General features: G+C 37.3%; 1 protein-coding gene across 2 annotated transcripts in view; it reads left to right on the plus strand.

Moving 5' to 3' along the window:
* The window catches only part of CYFIP1 (cytoplasmic FMR1 interacting protein 1), a 76,337-nt gene that overhangs the window by 41,229 nt on the left and 16,014 nt on the right, over positions 1–19,094 (plus strand). Inside the window, exons 11-20 of one of the 2 annotated variants that reach the window (XM_015812286.1) lie at positions 2,135–2,252; positions 3,421–3,543; positions 6,308–6,433; positions 6,528–6,694; positions 7,979–8,126; positions 9,257–9,404; positions 11,626–11,782; positions 12,517–12,613; positions 14,016–14,092; positions 17,432–17,540. In XM_015812286.1, the coding sequence (XP_015667772.1) occupies positions 2,135–2,252; positions 3,421–3,543; positions 6,308–6,433; positions 6,528–6,694; positions 7,979–8,126; positions 9,257–9,404; positions 11,626–11,782; positions 12,517–12,613; positions 14,016–14,092; positions 17,432–17,540 (1,270 nt within the window). Of the gene's footprint in view, positions 1–2,134; positions 2,253–3,420; positions 3,544–6,307; positions 6,434–6,527; positions 6,695–7,978; positions 8,127–9,256; positions 9,405–9,628; positions 9,783–11,625; positions 11,783–12,516; positions 12,614–14,015; positions 14,093–17,431; positions 17,541–19,094 lie in introns of both variants that reach the window. The other variant, XM_015812285.1, reaches the window with a different exon arrangement.

Genomic DNA, 19,094 nt, shown 5'->3' on the forward strand with positions numbered 1-19,094 from the left:
AGGCATGGGAAGACAAAGCACTACATGGCCAGTACATTAAAAAAATAGCTGGGAAAGCAGATAATAACAAGACCTGGCAATGGCTAAGAGCAGGAAAATTGAAGAAAGAGACCAAGGGACTAATTCTGGCTGCACAAGACCAAGCCTTAAGGACAAATGCATATAAAGTCAAAATTGAGAAGACAGCAACAGACAGTAAATGCCGCCTATGCAAAGAAGCTGAAGAAACAGTGGACCACCTGGTAAGCTGCTGCAAGAAGATCGCACAGACTGACTACAAGCAGCGGCATGACAAAGTAGCAACAATGGTGCATTGGAAGATCTGCAAGAAATATCATTTGCCTGTAAGCAAAAACTGGTGGGATCATAAAATAGAGAAAGTCATAGAAAATGATAACATTAAACTGCTCTGGGACTTCAGAATTCAAACAGACAAGCACCTGCAACATAACACCCCGGACTTAACAATTGTCGATAAGAAAGACAAAAAAGCCTGCATAGTGGACGTGGCAGTGCCTGGAGACAGCAGAATAGATGAGAAAGAACTGGAGAAGATAACAAAATACAAAGACGTACAAATAGAAATAGAAAGACTGTGGCAAAAGCAAGCAAGGGTAGTACCAGTAGTAATAGGCACCTTGGGTGCAATCCCAAGACAACTGGAGCACCACTTGAACACCATTGGCATTGACAAATTCGCCATTAGTCAATTGCAAAAGGTGGCCTTACTAGGAACTGCTTCCATCCTGCGACGATATCTATAATACCATCAAACATCCACGTCTGCCTATCCCAGGTCCTTGGTAAGGACTCGATAGGTAGACAAAATGCCAAGGGCTTTTCAACCTGTTCACCCATGGTACCACTTTTAGGATATGGCAACATACGAGTACCACCAGTCGCCTACCAAGGTGTCAAAAACTTGATGACCAAAAAAAAAAAGGGAAAAAAGTGATAAAGTACAGGTAGTCCTCGATTTACAACAGTTCACTTAATGACTGTTCGAAGTTACAATGGCACTGAGAAAAATGCCCCCCAAGCCACAGCTGAGCAAGACACCTGCCTGCCTGCCCGGCGACGCTCTTACTCCTGTCAGAGGTTTTCATTGTTGTGAGCATTTTTGTTGAGGATTGGCAGCAGGAGTGGGGTGGGGGGTGTTTGGTTTTTATTCCCCCTGTCTGCTGGGTGGTTGCAGCAGGTTTTGGTCACTTCACATGACCCTGGGACACTTCGACCGTCATAAATATGAATCAGTTGCCAAGCATCTGATTGTAAATCACAAGACCCTGGAGATGCTGCAACATTCCAGCTGATGGGGGTTCTTCTGGGCTCAGGAGAAGTGCCAGGATCAGTGCTGAGCTCCAGCTGGAGCCTGGCGCATCCACTGAGCCCTGACAGCCCCAAAGAAGCGCCGATCCTGGTGCTTCCGCTGAGCCCTGACAGCCCTGCAGCTCCAGCCATCTCTCGCTCAGGCTTGTGCGGTGCTGCCACCGGTTCAGCTCATTCCCCTCCCCCACTATCACTTTTCTAGGATGGTCACGTACCACCTGCCAGGTGCCAATGTACCACAGGTGGTACCCATACCACTGGTTGAAAAGCCCTGATCTAGTCCAACCCCCTGCTCAGGCAGGAAACCCTATACCATTTCAGACAAATGGCTGTCCAGACTCTTCTTAAAAGCTTCCAGTGTTGGAGCATTCACCACTTCTGGAAGCAAGTTGTTCCACTGGTTAATTGTTCTAACTGTCAGGAAGTTTCTCTTTAGTTCTAGGTTGCTTCTCTCCTTGATTAGTTTCCATCCGTTGCTTCTTGTCCTGCCTGTGTCTGAGGGAGTAGATGTGCTTGAACATGAAGATCTTCAGGAGCAATCTGTTTCACGTTGCTTTTCCTGTACATTCCTAAAACATTGAGTCTGATTAAGTTGCATCTCCTTAATATAGCCTTTAAAATTGTATTAGTTTTTAGGATTGCTATATTACTTTATGTTTTAAATTATATTATTTTTAAATGGGGATAGTTGTACATCATTTAGTTCCTGCAAAAGTAGTTTCAAAATGTTTTGAAATAATTATTAATTGGAAGTTTCCTCCTTCTCATTAATGTGATCATTTCACATTTTGTTTTTCTCTTGCAGATGGACATGTACTTCTTCTGGCAGTAGTCCCCAATACAACATCTGTGAGCAAATGATCCAGATAAGAGATGATCACATGCGTTTTATTTCAGAACTGGCTCGTTACAGCAATAGTGAGGTATGATGATTAGCGGAGAGCACATTTTAAACAGATAATTTTATATTATGATCAATTATTTTGCATGCTTCAATCAAGAGACACTAGAGATTTAATATATAACTGTTCCTTATAGAGACCGTTTAAACTTATTCCTATTCTATGTTAATAAAAAGTTTACTCTGGGAATGAAGTACAGTCCTGTTTATGAATTCAGTTTTCTGAATTCCTGTTTTATAACAAATGCTTCTTTTTGAAGATGGGTTTTTCTTAAAATCTAGACAGAGATTTGTTAATTACATAAACTAGAGGTTTCCAACCTTTCCAGGCTCGCTGCTCGGAGGGAAGGAGAGCAGCTTCCAAATTGGTGTATGAATGCACGCAAATGGGGCCGCGCATACCAGTGTGGCAGTAGCACCGCATTTGCGCATGCGCAAATGGACCGCGCACACCCGCCCTGCACTAGTGGCCCCATTCATGCCTGCATGCATGCACAAATGAGGCCATGGGTGCTAGTGCGAGTGGGGGGAGTGTGCACGCATACGTGCACGCACTGGCCAGCCATTTCCGCAGCCCACTGGCCAAGAGGCTGCAGCCTGGTAGTGGGCCGCAGCTCATAGGTTGGGGACCCCTGGCATAAACAACAACATGATGTCCATCAATGAGATTTTTTGAGGATTGTTGGATTCAGTTCCCAAATGTGCTTTTGGTGTTTCCATTGGATCCTGAAATGTAACTGAAACCACCAGCAAAAGATTTTTGAACCTGGTTTTCTAACTATACTATATATTCTACCTCACCCTCTTACCAAGTCATAAGGATTCTAGATCAAAATAACTTTGTAGGAAGAAGTAATGATATAAATGCATCCTAGTTATAAATTAATATATTGTCGTGTACCATGTTGACATGCATGCTCTTTACATGAAGAAACCTTGCAAGAATATAGACTGCTATGGAACAGAATAATTTCATTTCCAAATGGCTTATCTAACTAGACCAGATCTTTTAAATGTTGGACATTACTTTTGTAAAGCAACATATTTTGAGGGTATCAAATGAATAAAGATAATATTGGACCATTACAAATTCTCACTTAATAAAAAGATTCTTTGTATACATGTTCTGTGCATTTAAATCTGGCTTTCATTTTATATAAAATCATTTAACAGTCATGCTTCCATTGTAGGTGGTGACTGGATCAGGACGTCAAGAAGTTCAGAAAACAGACGCTGAGTATCGGAAACTTTTTGATCTTTCTCTTCAGGGTCTTCAACTTCTATCACAGTGGAGTGCACATGTTATGGAAGTGGTATGTGGAAAAATAGATAGTAGGAATTTTTAAAGGAGAAATTAAGGAAAAACATTATATAATTGTAATCTTAGATTGCATTTTAGTAATAAAATCTTAATGGTTATTTCCAGAACAATGTAACTGAATTAAGAATCATATGATGGATAGTCATATCTTCAGCAGATCTAAAGTTATCATAGCTATTATGGCCATATATTACATTGGTGAATTGTGAAGCAATATTTTCACCAGTCAACTCAACATGATTTGGGGGACCCACGTTTTTTTCATCATAGTCACATGAGAATATAGCACAAATAGTAGTTGTGTTGTGCCCATCCACAACACAACTGGTGACAAATATGTGGGTCTGGCCTGGAAATCTGTAAAGTTATTGTATGTGCCCTTTGCTAGAAGGAATAATTATCAGTTATTCTTTCTAGCAGACAACTCATACAATATAATAACCTTGCAGATTTCTAGGCCAGGCCCACATATTTGATCAATCACCTTCATTGTTATTATAGACTTTTGAATACACATATAAATAGTCTTGTACTATGATACAATCCGGTTTCAAAAGTAGTATTTTAGAGCCACGCCTTCTGTGTCAGCATAGGACACCTGCAGGATACTAAAACAAAAAAACCAGTCTACTTTGGCAGCCTAAGATCAGGCTCTGCTAATTCAGTGGCAAAATGGTGGCTTTCTTTGTAGGGTAACTGCTTTTTCAATGTTTAATTTCTTGTACAATTTAAAATAAATGTGTTAGACTTCCAATGACTATTCTGTGTAAAATAACTCATTTCTCCCATACATAATAATTTAGATACAGATTACAAATTTGTGACTGCTTATGTCAGGGACTCACTTCGACACCAGCCATGCCCTTTTAGGCCCTGGAGCCCCCTCCCCCAAATTTAAAAACTGAAACTATAGCACCTATCTCAAAAAGTTGTCCACCTTGTATGTGATATGAGTACTTCATTTAATATATAGCCTATTATTCATAATATAGGATATTTTCATAAATTTCTGGAGAGCATCCATGGAATAAATATTGCTTATAACATATCTGTTAACAGAAGTTCCTTTGATAGTCTTGTAAAGTTGGGATTTCTGAAACAGAACAAGAGGTAATGACAAAAGAAGTTTATATAGAACTTCATGTTTTAACCCTGAGAAAGGGTATAAATTCCGTAACATCCATCAGTATAACTTCACTTTTAGTTCACAACAAATTATAGGAGTTTTTTTCTTAATGATAGGAATTAGTTTGAGTGATTTTATAGCATTGGTACTTAAAATATAAGAAAATTAATAACTGCCTTTTTAAATGTACCGTGATACAAATATGAATATTATTTTGGTGTATTATATTTGATTCTGGTATCCTGTATAATGCTGTTACATTTTAACGAATCAGTTTGGATTTAAATATTTGCAGCTGGTCTTATGGTGCAATTAGTTGCCTAGATCAGGGCTTTTCAACCTTTTCACAGATTGTACCACTTTTAGGACATGTCAATATTCAAGTACTACCAGTGCTTAGCAAGGTGTCAAAAACTTGATGACTAAAAAAAGGGTGGGGGATTTTGGGCTTTACTGGTTAGATTCATTTGTTGTTATAGAAATGGCTAGTTTATAATATGGAAAAGTAAATAGTTGAGGTTCAATTTTAATGCTTCCTTCTACTGCAACAGAGGAAGTCAGAAGTCAGTGCCTTTTCTTTTTCCCTTTCACCCTCACTTTTCCCTTTTTCTCTTACCCTTCGCTCGCAAAAGCCCTTCTCTTGCTCTTTCACTGACTCTCACTTTGCTCGCAGAAGCCCCTCGCTCGCTCTCTCACTTACACTTTGCTCACAAAAGCCCCTTGCTCGCTCTTTCACTCACTCACTCGCCCTTTGCTCGCAAAAGCCCCTTGCTCGCGCTCTCACTCACTTTGCTCGCAAAAGCCCCTTGCTCGCTCTCACTCAACTCACACCTTGCTCACAAAAGCCTCTCACTCGCTCTTTCACTCACTCACTCACTTACACTTTGCTCGCAAAGGCCTTACTCACTCACACTTCGCTTGCAAAAGCGTCTTGCTTGCTCTCTCACTCACTCACTCTTCACTTGCAAAGGTCTCTCGCTCTCTCTTCTTGCCACTTTGCTAACAAAAGCCTCTTCTCTTTCTTTCCCCGTGTGTTTTTTTTCTCTCTCCCTGTGCTTCCAAAATCTGCTCCTTTTATAGCTTCTCCTCTCTCCGCCGTCCTCCTTCTTTTCTCTTTTGGGTGCACCGGAAGCTCCAATCAGCATGTAGCCGCACGCATAGATCCTGGGGCTTCTGCCAAGCCCTGCAGCTCCAGCTGATCTCCTCCAGGCCTGTGCGGTGCTGCTTTAGCTCATTCCTTCCCCCACTACACTTGGCTAGTGGTCTCATACCACCTGCCAGGTGCTAAAGTACCACCGGTAGTACGTGTACCACCGGTTGAAAAACCTTGGCCTAGATTGAGATGGATACTTCATCTAGATTGAAAGTTATATCAAGGCAATTCAATAGAGCCTAGATAAACGTAGCAGTGCATATATATGAGTTTCTTTCCTGGTTGGCTTATTTGGGGGGGGCAGTTTACAGGGTTATTCTTTTAAGTAGAATAGGTTGAATGCAGCCCCACTTCAACTGCTAGTTTAGAGGTACAAGTCTGTATTTATTGTGATTCAATAGTGAATAGGAAGTTTTAGTTTATTTCAGTTACTTTTGCTCAGTTCTGTGTCATTCTCATTTTCTTTGTTGATTTCAGTATTCGTGGAAGTTAGTACATCCGACAGACAAATATTCTAACAAAGATTGCCCTGACAATGCTGAGGAGTATGAAAGAGCAACTCGCTATAATTATACAAGCGAAGAAAAATTTGCTCTTGTAGAGGTAAGAGAGTGCAGATGAGTTCTGCAAAGTCTCTAGCTTGTCCTCCTATAAATTTGCCTCATTAGACAAAACTAACATCCCTCCCCCCATGCAGGTTATTGCAATGATTAAAGGATTACAGGTGTTGATGGGGAGGATGGAAAGCGTCTTCAATCATGCCATTCGTCATACAATCTATGCTGCTCTCCAAGACTTTGCCCAAATCACACTTAGAGAACCATTAAGACAAGCCATCAAAAAGAAGAAGAATGTCATCCAAAGGTAGTAACTGACACTATCTCATGCCATTATATTTTTCTTTCAAGCATTTATCAATGTGAATATTCAGGAACATTTTTATTATTATCTACACAACAATGTGAAATCACAAGTGCCAGTTGTTCAGCTAATGTTGGCATTCATGCACATTGAGATCTTCCCAAGAACCTAGAATGTTGAAATATATTTGTGTAGTATATGTGTGGATCCAAGCAGTGTGGCCTTTTGCAATTGACAGGACCAATCAGCAATATTGGATGGCAATATACTATATACTGGCAATACAGTCCTCGACTTACGACCACAATTGAGCCCAAAATTTCTGTTGATAACATTTGTTAAGTGAGTTTTGCCCCATTTTACAACCTTTCTTGCCACAGTTGTTAAGTGAATCCCTGCAGTTGTTAATTTAGTGACACAGTTGTTAAATGAATCTGGCTTTCCCATTGACTTTGCTTTTCAGAAGGTTGCAAAAATGACCCTGGGCTACAGCAATGGTCATAAATATGAACCAGTTGCCAAGCACCTGAATTTTGATCACATGATCATGGGGATGCTGCAAAGGTTGTAACTGGAAAAATGGTCATAAGTCACATTTTTCAATGCCATTGTAACTTTGAATTGTCACCAAATGAACTGTTGTAAGTTGAGGACTACCCGTAATCCAAGATAGGTCTGATATTTATCAAAAATTGAAAAAGAAATTGGAAGTTATGTTTTTATAACACTAGCCTTTGGTAAAATACATGCTTGAAAAGAACACTGAAAATTAATTTTCCCCACTTGCCTCTAATCTGTTAGCTTTCTTGAGAGTAGCAATAGGTCCACAACCAAACAATGGTTGGTCTATGCCTAGATCCCAGAACTGCCTAGTACACGCTCATATGTTTTGCCCAGCCCAAATATATATAAATAGACTTCTTATGTCAGCTAGAAATCTCATGTACTTTCATCCTATGTTTAATCACATAATTTGAAGATCTAAATGAATTGGTTTTCCTAGTTGTAGATGTTGGGGATTGGTCCTCACCTACCAACATCACATATGTTACATATGAGGGAGGCTTTAGTTGTGTTTGTGTTTATTGTGGCAAGAAATTTTTTTTCTCATAGTTTAAAATTTGCATACTTCCAGACTATGATTTATAAAATAATAGCATTATCAGTTGGTAATGTATTTTAATATCACAACTATTAGCCTATAATAACTTTAGGAAACATATATCAAGTTGCTTATTGTTCTTAAGGACTAGCTGATGCTCATACATCCTCTTGAACTATGCTTAGTGTCCTACAGGCTATCAGAAAGACTGTGTGTGACTGGGAAGCTGGGCATGAACCATTTAATGACCCTGCACTAAGGGGAGAGAAAGACCCCAAAAGTGGCTTTGATGTTAAAGTTCCAAGGCGTGCTGTAGGTCCCTCCAGTACTCAGGTAATTCCCTCTACTAATTCTTGCCTGGGTATCACTGACCAACAACCGAAATTACTGTGAAATAAACCTATATAAAATGTCATCCGGATTAGGCAATTTCATGCAGGGATTCTATTTTGTTATTTTTTTATGCTGATTATGTTTTTTTCTGCTGCTGTTTTATTCAGTGCAAGTAATTCCTTGTTTACATACAAATGTGGGGTTTTAGATTTTTGGTATGGTAAAGATTTTTCTCCTGAAAGACATCATTGCCTATTTTCCACTTAAATTTTAACTTTTTGATGGGCTTTTCAATCGGTTGCTATATTGAGTGAAGGAGAAGAATATGTTTTTTCCCACTTAGAACTCTGAATATATCCTGTAAAGTTAAACCTTTAAAGCTCTGGCTTACCTGGCTAGAACAGAAAAATAAAAAGTACCAATTAATTATAGTCTTCTAATTATTATGTATTAAGCTCATGTCAAACTCGTACAAGATTTGGTGCTAACCATAAATGAACAGATGCTGAATTCCATAGCCATTGTGTATAGACTAAAAAATTTCTTGCTTGGGAACTTCCTCTTGAGTATGCTACATGTCCAGTTCCACTGATGTTTGTGGCACCCTCAATAGAATTTACCAGGACAGGTTACCTGTCATCAGTTTCCTTTTCTTGAACTTTTTTTTACTGTCTTTTACTTTTCTTTCACAGTTCTCTATCTAACTACCTATTTATTTAGAAAAATAAAAATGATTCCAATCAATCAGTTGTGAAATAATTGTGCTTGTAGTTTTTGTGTTAGTTGCAGCATCTTCAGTTCTTTCCCATTAATATATTGCTGTGTTGGAACTAGAAATCTTTGTAATAAGAAAATAAATTATCTTTGAATTTGATTGGCACAAGCTTCTTTAACAGAATTAAGAACTTTTTATGTGCTATAACAAAATGAGTAAGCTGAATAAATAAAACTTCTTACCTTCTTGTTGGTCAAAGGGTTCTGTATTCTTCATTGTCTTGCTATTCATGTTTTAACAAACTAATATACTGTACATTTGTCTGATTTTGTGCTTTCTCCTTTTCTCTAGTTACCCTTGTGTGTTTATTAACAGAGTCTCTCTTCTCCTCTTTTGCCTTTTCCTTTTCTGTTAGCTCTTCCTGGTTCGTTCCATGACAGAGTCCTTAAACTATGCAGAGCTGTTGAAGCAGCTCAGATCTCTGGGAATGGAAAAGTTATTGCATGTGATAAACAAGTTTCTGAGACAGTCCTACATCTATCCCACTCTTTTAAACTTTGGTGGTAAGGCATTACTTATTATTTTTAAATAATGTCATGCCATGAACTGTTCCACTGCAAATTGTAGTGCTTTCCCCCTTTTTAGTTACCTTCAGGTTAATTATTTTTTACTTTTCTTATCAGGTTGCAAATTGAAGTAATCTTCCTTTTGGCAGATTAAGTAAAGCTCAACTAATGTGCCATGTATGTTTTTCCTCCATCATGAATGTTCTGTTTTAATAATGCAGCTTTACATGGTGAGAACCATGTTAGAGTCTCTCATTGCTGACAAAAGTGGTTCCAAGAAAACCTTGAGAAGTAGCCTTGAGGGGCCCACCATATTGGACATTGAAAAATTCCATCGAGAGTCTTTCTTCTACACTCACTTGATAAATTTCAGTGGTAAGATACATAGATGATCAGTGTTCAGCTTTAGCATGTCCTAATACTTCTAACACAACCTGGGAAAATGTTTCTGATTTATTAAAACTTACTCTTATTTAAACTATTAAATAAAGCTGCTTCTCATGTTTTTTCTTGCTGTTGAGAAAAACAGGATGCTGGATTATTTATTTTAAATCCTGCCTTTATTATTTTTAGAAATAACTCAAGGTGGCAAACATAACCTAATATTATGTGGATCCTATGTCTGGTCCACTAGGACTTTTGTTAAGTCTTTCACATTTGAGGATACAGGTCATCTGCGACTTGCAACCACAATTGAGCCCCAAATTTCTGTTACTAAGTGAGACATTTGTTAAGTGAGCTTTGCTCCATTTTACCTTCCTTGCCACAGTTGTTAAGTGAATCACTGCACTTGTTAAGTTAGTAACCTAGTTGTTAAGTGAATCTGACTTCCCCATTGATTTTGCTTGTCAGAAGGTAGCAAAAAGGTGATCACATGACCTTGGGACACAGCAATGATCATAAATATGAACCAGTTGCCCAACATCTGAATTTTGATCATATGATCATGGGGATGCTGAAAAGGTCATAACTGTGAAAAACAGCCATAAATCATATTTTTCAGTGCCGTTGTAACTTTGAACGGTCACCAAACAAATTGTTGTAAGTCGAGGACTAGCTGTATTACATACAACCCTAGGCTTAAACCGATATACTTGATAGATTTTTCTAGTTGGAATGATTTTGTTGTTCATAAATAGTTGCCAAATAAGAGACCTTAATATTGATCCTGTGAAAATAGCAAAAATGTTTGCCTAGTTTGTTTGTTTTCCCTTCTTTTTCTAAGGAGAGAAGTATCTTGCCTTGTTTGGCCACCGTTTTCAAGATTATTGGCTTTAATCGGAAGCATGTTGTTCAAGTGGATTTACCTACTGACATGTGTCTAGTCAAATCGTATCATACAGCATTGTCTTTTCAATACATGATGTGGTTGAATATATTGGCTTTGAATGGGGGAGAATTTATATTTCAGTGCCCTTCAGAAACAGTACTGGTTGATAGGTCACTGATTCCCAAGCATTAAATTGAGATTCTCTGGAGTTTTTGGAGTGAGTCTGCCATTAGCATTATTGGTTACCTTTTTTTGTTTCTTACCTCTGTTACCTTTTTTTTAGGTTACCTTATTATGTACTTTAAAATTCTACTGTATACCATTTATATTAGAGACCAGGAAATACTCTTAAGAGTCTCTTAATAAAAAGTTTGGGAATCAGTGTTCTAACTTACTGAAAATTCTTCTATTATGGCAGTCCAGAAGGAATCTTTGGCATCTCTGATTGTGTTTTGAAAACAATTTATTTGTTCTTAACTATTCCTTCTACCCATATACACAAATATTGTTCATTAAATATCCATCTGATCAGTGCATATTGTAGCAGAAAAATAAATGTGGTAAGATAAATAATCTAATCAGATAAAATAAACTAATGATGGTTGCAAGAAATTCCCATTTTCTTTTGCAAGGGCTGAAAATGTGACATTCCCAATATTTAGCACAAATCAGAAGAATAATTTAGAACATCTGTACTACTAAACTGATGATACTTCCTCTGCCAAAGTTTTCAGTAAGAAACCCATTTGTATTTTTGGTGTCTATTTGTCTTAGCAGCAGCTTACAGTAACTTTTTAGGCACTCCATCCAAATGGTGGTTTCAGTTTCTTCATGTGCTGTTGTAGTATCTCTTTCGCAGTTGTGCTTCTATAACATTGCACTATTAAAGTAACTGTTCTCACTGGTTTCCAATAAAATTTAATTCAGTATAATTTCCTTTTCAATAAGAAACCCTCCAGCAGTGCTGTGATTTGTCCCAGCTGTGGTTCAGGGAATTCTTTCTGGAGCTCACAATGGGCAGAAGAATCCAGTTCCCCATTGAGATGTCTATGCCTTGGATTCTAACTGACCACATTTTGGAGACCAAGGAAGCATCAATGATGGAGTAAGGCTAATAAAGTTCTTTCTCTTCTAGTTTTGTAATTGACTTGGAATCACTAAATGTTAGTAGAAATGAGATGGGAAAATTTAAAATTATTTGAATTGTGGAATAGAGCCCCTCTTTTAAGATAAGGAAGAGAGGAAAGAGGGTTGGGCCCTTTGAGTTTGCTTCACTTTTTCATTTGTAATCTGTTTTGAATTGGTGAAATCTGCCTGGATTCTTCCTTTCATGCTTTTCATTCCTTTGCTGAAATCAACCATTTTATTGCTGGATGGATAAGAGGAATAAGGTCAGAGTTGCTGCCTAATTTTCATCCTTGGTCTTCTCCTTTCCACTTCCCACCCATAGCCTAAGTTTGTGCCAAGAATCTATAAGGACTCCAGTTGGACAAAAGAATGTAAACAGATTCTTAGGTATATATAGTCAAACTTTTGATCCAGAGAAAGGTTTTGTAAAATATGTTTCCCAGTAGCATAGTGAGCTCTTTAAGACAAAATAGGCAGCAGATAAATCTAATAAATAAAATAAATAAAACTATTTAAATGCAGGGAAATTTGTACAAAATGACATATCATCAACTTTCTATGACTGCTTGCATACAAACTAATGGGCAGGTAAATGCTGTACTTTTCTCATTAAAGTTTTAACAGGTTTGTTCTTGAACAGTGGCTTGGTATATTAAGACAAGCAGTAAGAATATTTTACAGATCACTGACTCTGTATTTTCTCTTGTTTAGATATGTTCTGTATTCTTTGGACCTGTATAATGACAGTGCTCATTATGCACTCACCAAATTCAAGAAACAATTTCTCTATGATGAAATTGAGGCAGAGGTAAGTCATCAAATAACAATAACTAACATAGAAGATAAATACTTAAACAGGTTAAGTTAAAAGAAATTGTATGAATGATGTTGAAAAGTATAGTATTTGCAATCCCACATCTTAAGAAAGCAGAACTCTTGGAAACAATTTCTTCCAACAGGAACTTTTATTAAGAGTATTTGATAGCAGGCATAATAGACAGGATCTGAGGGATTCTTTACAGATCGATACTTTAAAGGGTCCCTAAGCAAACCCCACCCCACAGTTCATCTGGACGGTTCAGACCGCCCAATCCCCAGGTGTTAAATCCATCGTGGGAAAGGGAAGACAACATCAGTCCGGCTCCGTTTGTAATACGATGTTCCACAGCTCTTCACACCTCCTTTTGAGACCGGAGAAATAAGCCAGATTTCGGATGTTTGTATTTCCCCCCCCCTTTTTTTTTTTCTAACTGCCAGGTTAGAGAGAAGAAAGTTCAGAGAGATGCATAGTACAGGAGGCAATTTGTTACATTGTAATGGGCAGCAGACCCAGCAGACAATAAACAAAAGATTACATTGTAGCAAATAGAGGAAGTGAAAGTCATAACCCTGCAGGAATATCCCCCCTCCCCCTTGGGAGTATGGCAGAATCCAGGGGACGGTGAGATTTGGTTTTAGATCAGAGGAGATAGATAGAAATGAAATATAAATGGATTCTGACAGATAGGATCTTCCAATCTGCAGCTCAAATTAGTAGAGGAACAGCCCAGAGAAATATTTCATTTTTATTGAGGAATAATGGACCGAAGTAATAAATAATTTCCAAAGATAATCAGTAGGTGCACAATCATACAGAGTCTTGCACATTTTGATAGGGTATGTTTTGTTTAATCATGATATGTGGAATAAGCCACAATTAGATGTAATAAGTTCTCAAAAAATGATAAGGCAAAAACAGGCAATCACTTTGCAGCCTAACATAATATGTAAACTCAGCCACTAAGCCTGATCAGTGGTTAACACATTGGCAGAAGGAAAATAAAGTTGTTCAAAATGTAGAGATTAGTAGGAAAAATAACTCAGTTAGAACAGAGATGTAAGTTAGTTGACTATGTCATCTTGTCTGAAAAATATTTTAAGAAGTACATTGAAATGAAGGTGAAAAAAATATGAAGAAATGGATTAGTACTAAATTTTGAATATCCAGGTGCATATGTTTATAGTTTAATGTCACAAACAAATTGAATGTCATAGATATTTTCTTAATTATGTAAATGGAACAACATTTCCTACAGTTGGATGCCAATCAAGGATAGATTGTACAGATTGAATTGCTGGGGAAGCTGCCTTTTCATCCTCCATTTTAAAATAATCAAAAGAAAATGCAATTGAGTAAAGAACCTGTGTCTAATCTTTCATATTTTCTTTAGGTCAACTTATGCTTTGATCAGTTTGTCTACAAGTTGGCAGATCAGATATTTGCATATTACAAGGTTATGGCAGGAAGGTATGTGACTCCATTAAAGGTTGCCTTCCCAGGGTCTGAATCAGCATGACTAATGATAAAAGACGTCGTACATTGAGCTTCCGGTTGGATCGCGGCGCCGATGGCAGCTTCCCTTCGAGGCTGCCTGCCCCGAGGACACGTTAGAGCCGCAGGAACAGCTGTTCCGCGGCTCAATCCCCCTCCCCGGGCAAAGGGGAGGGGGTGAGCTTCCCCGATAGGGGTAGAGCTCCTTAGCCTTCGCATTTTTCCAGCTGTGAGGGCTAGGTGAGCTCCCCCAGAGTCGGGGACTTCTCCGTGCTTCGGGCTCCTTCGTTCAATAGAACGAAGCCAGACGCGCATCTAATCTCTGCTGTTTTAGGAAATTAATGACTGTGAGTATACTTATCATGCAGACAGAGCCTAACAGGATTTTTTGAAAACTGTTCGAAATGGGACTTTAACTCTGGAATCTTCTTTGTATTTATTCTAATTTGAAGAAGAAGGAATATGGCTCCGGAAGGGCGTTTCTTTTCGTTTGATTGAAACTTATGAGACTTTCGTTTTTTGGAAATACATGAGACTTTTACTTTTTGGAAACTTTCTCTTGGATTATTTTATTGTAACAGATTTAGCTACTTTGGATTGTTTGTGCAAGTACTCCTCCTCCATTGTTGTTTGAGGTTCTTATAAGACTGTTAGATTTTTTCTTTTAAGATTTTTATAAGATTTTTTGAAAGAGAAAAGTAAAATGGCCTCTAAACGTGTGGGATTTTTTTGTTTCTCAGAAAAGTACGATCTCCTCTGCAACTGTTTTAACATCACAGCAACTAAAACTTGATATGCCTCTGCCTTCCCCCTTAACTTCAGCATTTATATTGAAAGAGATACAGGATGCATTCAAAGACATTGTAAGACAGATCAGAATGGATATGGAGAAACCTACTGATAAGAAATTTGAAGAGAAAAATGCAGAGATGAGAAAAGATTTATTGTTTGCCTCTCAAGGCTTAGCATGTCATGAAGAATGTGTTGATGGATGGGACGAGGAAGTAGAGGAATATGTTGAAAGTTTGGAATTTGAACTGGAAATGGAGGAAAAAGTGGATTTAATTCAAAATGAGGTCGTTATGTCACAATATAAAGAATTGGAATATGCTTCGATAATAAGAGAAAATCCTCGAGAGAAATCGGAGGAAGAGGATGCAGCAGATTTGGTTATGGTTTTGAATTGTCAGCCCGAAGATATTATGAGAGAAATGGAAAAAAATTATAGAATTAATTTATGGGTTGCAAGACAGAAAAACCTTCCAAGAGATGTTGTTATTTACTCTTCTAGAAAATCAATTCGTAATGGAATCATTCAGCTTTTTTATAAGCAGAAAATATCACTTAAAGTATTTGGAAGAAGAAAAGATTCTGCCCTTTTGTCTGACAAGGTACCAGGAAGGAAGGAACTTATGAAGATTAAGTGGTTGAAGGAGTTATAGTATTATCAAGTGCGACAAAATCACAAGATCAAGATGAAACTAAGTAACAAGTTAGAGGCGATCAGAAAATTTAGAGAATGACCCGTGCAGCTTATAGATGCAAGAAAGAGAGTACTTAAAAATGTGGACGTATGAATTGAGATATTAATTTTGGAAATAAGAATTTTTTTTTTGTTTTTTAATCTAATTGCAAGAAGAATGAATAAGGTTGTGAAAGGATGTTTTTTTTTTCTTTTCTCTTCTTTGATTGATTTTGTTTAGGGAGCAATTTATTATGTTGATAATAGAGTAGATTATGAATTTTAGACTATTATTGTTGTTTATAACAGTTTACTTATTATTATTTTTAATTGTTAATGATTTTATTATTAGTGTGCTTAATAACTGGATATGGGTCTAAAAGAGTGGGGTTTTTTTTTAGTGAAGTCCAGAATGTTATAGAAGAAGAAGGAATAAGGTTATGGAAGGATGGTGGTTGTTTTTTTTTTCTTTCTCTTCCTTGACTGATTTTGTTTAGGGAGCAATTTATTAATAATAGAGTAGATTATGAATTTTAGACTATTATTGTTGTTTAAATGTTATAACAGTTTACTTATTATTATTTTTAATTGTTAGTATGATGTTATTATTAGTGTGTTTATTAATTGGATATGGGTCTAAAAGAGGGGTGTTGTTTTTTTTAGTGAAGTCCAGAATGTTATTGTTGCTTAATTGATTTAGTTTTATTTTTTATTTCATAATATGATATTAATATTATTGCGTTTAATTGAATCTTAATTGAATTTTAGAGTATTTATTTTTAATTTTAACTATTAATATGATACTATTATTATCGTGTTTATTAATTATATATTTGTTGAAAAGAGAGTTAAAGGAGGTTACAGATTTGTTATTTTAACAGTTTTCAGATAGAGTTAAAGGAGGTTATAGATTTATTATTTTTATAGTTGTTTAAAATTATTTAGAGTATGATTATTTTATTATTATTCCTGTGATTGGCTCTGGGAAGTGGGGGGGGAGGGAGGGGGGCGGAAGGGTGGGTTTGAGGGAGGGATTTATACTGTAAAATGTTATAAAATTTTCAATAAAAAAAAAGACGTCGTACATTGTAGTTCAACAATATCCTGTGGGGCAAATTTATTTACATTGCCATACATTGGACATATGCCATATATTGAATAATTCCCTAGTAGACAATCATTTAAATATGAACCAGCAGTGTGATGCAGTTGCCAAAAAAGTTAATGCACTCCTAGGCTGCATTAGCAGAAGAATAGAATCAAGACCACAGTTGGAATATTGCATCAGTTTTGGTTGCCATGATCTAAAAGAAATGTTGAAATTCTAGAAAGAGTACAGAGAAGAGCAACAAAGATGATCAGGGGACTGGAGGCTAAAATATAGGAAGAACAATTGCAACAATTGGGTATGTCTAATTTAATGAACAGAAGGACTGGGGTGACATGATAGCAGCTTTCCAATATCTAAAGGGCTGACACAAAGAAGAGGGGGTCAACCTATTCCCCAAAGCATCTGAAGACAGAGCAAGAAGCAAATGGATGGAAACTTATGAAAGGGAGAACCAACCTAGAAATAAGGAGAAGTTTTCTGACAGAACAATTAATCAGAGGAATGGCTTGCCTTCAGAAATTGTGGATGCTCCATCACTGGAGATTTTAAAGAAGAGATTAGACAACCATTTCTCTGAAATGGTGTAAGATCTCCTTCTTGAGCAGGGGATTGGACTAAAAGACCTCCATGGTCCCTTCCATCTCTGTTATTCTGTTTCTCTGATATTTTGAAATATTGACATAATGATATTAAAAGATAACCCCTATTATAGAGTTTATTTAATATTCTCACTTTTGTGCAGCTTACTTCTGGATAAACGATTAAGATCAGAATGCAAGAATCAGGGTGCAACAATTCCATTGTTAACATCTAATCGATATGAAACATTGCTAAAACAGAGACATGTCCAGGTTGGTAAATGGACCCTATACTATTCTTTCATTGCATCTTTTGATTACATCATGCCCAAGCAACCTCAGTAATGCTTGTCTGAAATTTCCTTTTTTGTTTTATTTTAAGAAGAATTACATTTGAAAAAATATTTAGCAGCTAATCCTGTGTATGTGATGGGGATGGGCTCTTGTATTTTATAGTGGTTGAAAGCATGTTTGAGAACAGCAGTCCTATTTGCGTCCCTTTGTCCAAAGATGATTAGGTGAAGTTAACCTTTGCCTAAACCCCCTTCCAGTTCGGGCTCAGCTAACTTATGGTTAAGGAAAGTAAACCTGGTCATAGTATGAAAGTGAACCAGGTTTAGACATCATTGTAGGCCTGTACATGTCACTATTTAGTTTATAATGTAATATTTCTATAATTTAGTATATCATGTGAATAATTAACATAACTTGGGTATGCCATACTTGCCAGTTGATTTGCTACATTTCACCCATAAAAGATAACTTGGGAAGGTGTCTATTTTTAACAAGTGGTTGCTGGCACAAGTAAAAAAGTATTAACATAGCTGAGCATGTAGAATTAATTTTTTTAAGTGACATTTTCAGGAATGCACTGCGGTCTGGGAAAAAATTTTCTAGGCTTGTTGCATAACATTTCTGCAAAACAAACTTACCTTCACATATGTGGGGCTCAGGACATTCGTTCTTACAGATATGGAATAATTACATAAAAACTTCATTTAATGGACTTCCGGTGGGACGACGCGCCGATGGCGGCTCTTTTTGGAGCCATCCTCTTGGGAAGGCGTCAGAGCCAGCATGAACAGTGGCCAGCAGCTGTTCAGCGGCTTGGAACCTTGTGCCCCGGGAGAAGGGGTCGAGGTGAGTACTCCTGGATAGGAGTAGAGTCCCAAAAGCTCTCCCTTTATTTCGGGAGAGCGAAATTGGATACTCCTCCAGAGTCCGGGAAATCTCCGCCTCCCAAGTGCCTTTGTTCCCTTTTTTGGGGGGAACAAAGCCAGTCGTTGCCTCCACTTCTGTGAACTATAGAAAACTGTGAGTAAATAATAACCAGATGGAACTGACCAGGGGAAACTGGACTTGAGTAATCTAAGACTTTAACTCAATTTATTAACATCTTCTTTAAAGTTAAGTTGAAATGAGGAAAAAAAATGGCTGCGGTTTGCCGTCTTTTTATAGATGAGATTGACTTTCCTTTTTAACTTTCACTTTCCTGTAGCGTTGAATGAAGAGGGAAATTGTTACCCCTTGGCTTAAGGTTGTAACTTTGACATATTTTTTCTTTGGGTTTATTTTTTTCTTTTAATGGAGAGAATTTTGGATTTGGATTTTGGATTTTTCCCCCCCTCTTTTTTTTCTCCGAGGCTTGGATTAAAGAAGTTTGGAAAATGGCTTTGTTTAATGGAACTTCCGCTTTGTTTAAAGATCTTCAACAGTCTATAAGGATATAGAGAAGAGGCAGTGATGGACTCAGCTGTGACTTTGGGATGCAATTTTAATACTTATAGAAATGGAAAATTATGGTATTGCACCTCAAGGGAAGCAGTT

The sequence above is a fragment of the Protobothrops mucrosquamatus genome, unplaced genomic scaffold (genome assembly GCF_001527695.2).
Source record: "Protobothrops mucrosquamatus isolate PMUCROS unplaced genomic scaffold, P.Mucros_1.0 scaffold77, whole genome shotgun sequence".
In the NCBI taxonomy this organism is placed as follows: Eukaryota; Metazoa; Chordata; class Lepidosauria; order Squamata; family Viperidae; genus Protobothrops; species Protobothrops mucrosquamatus.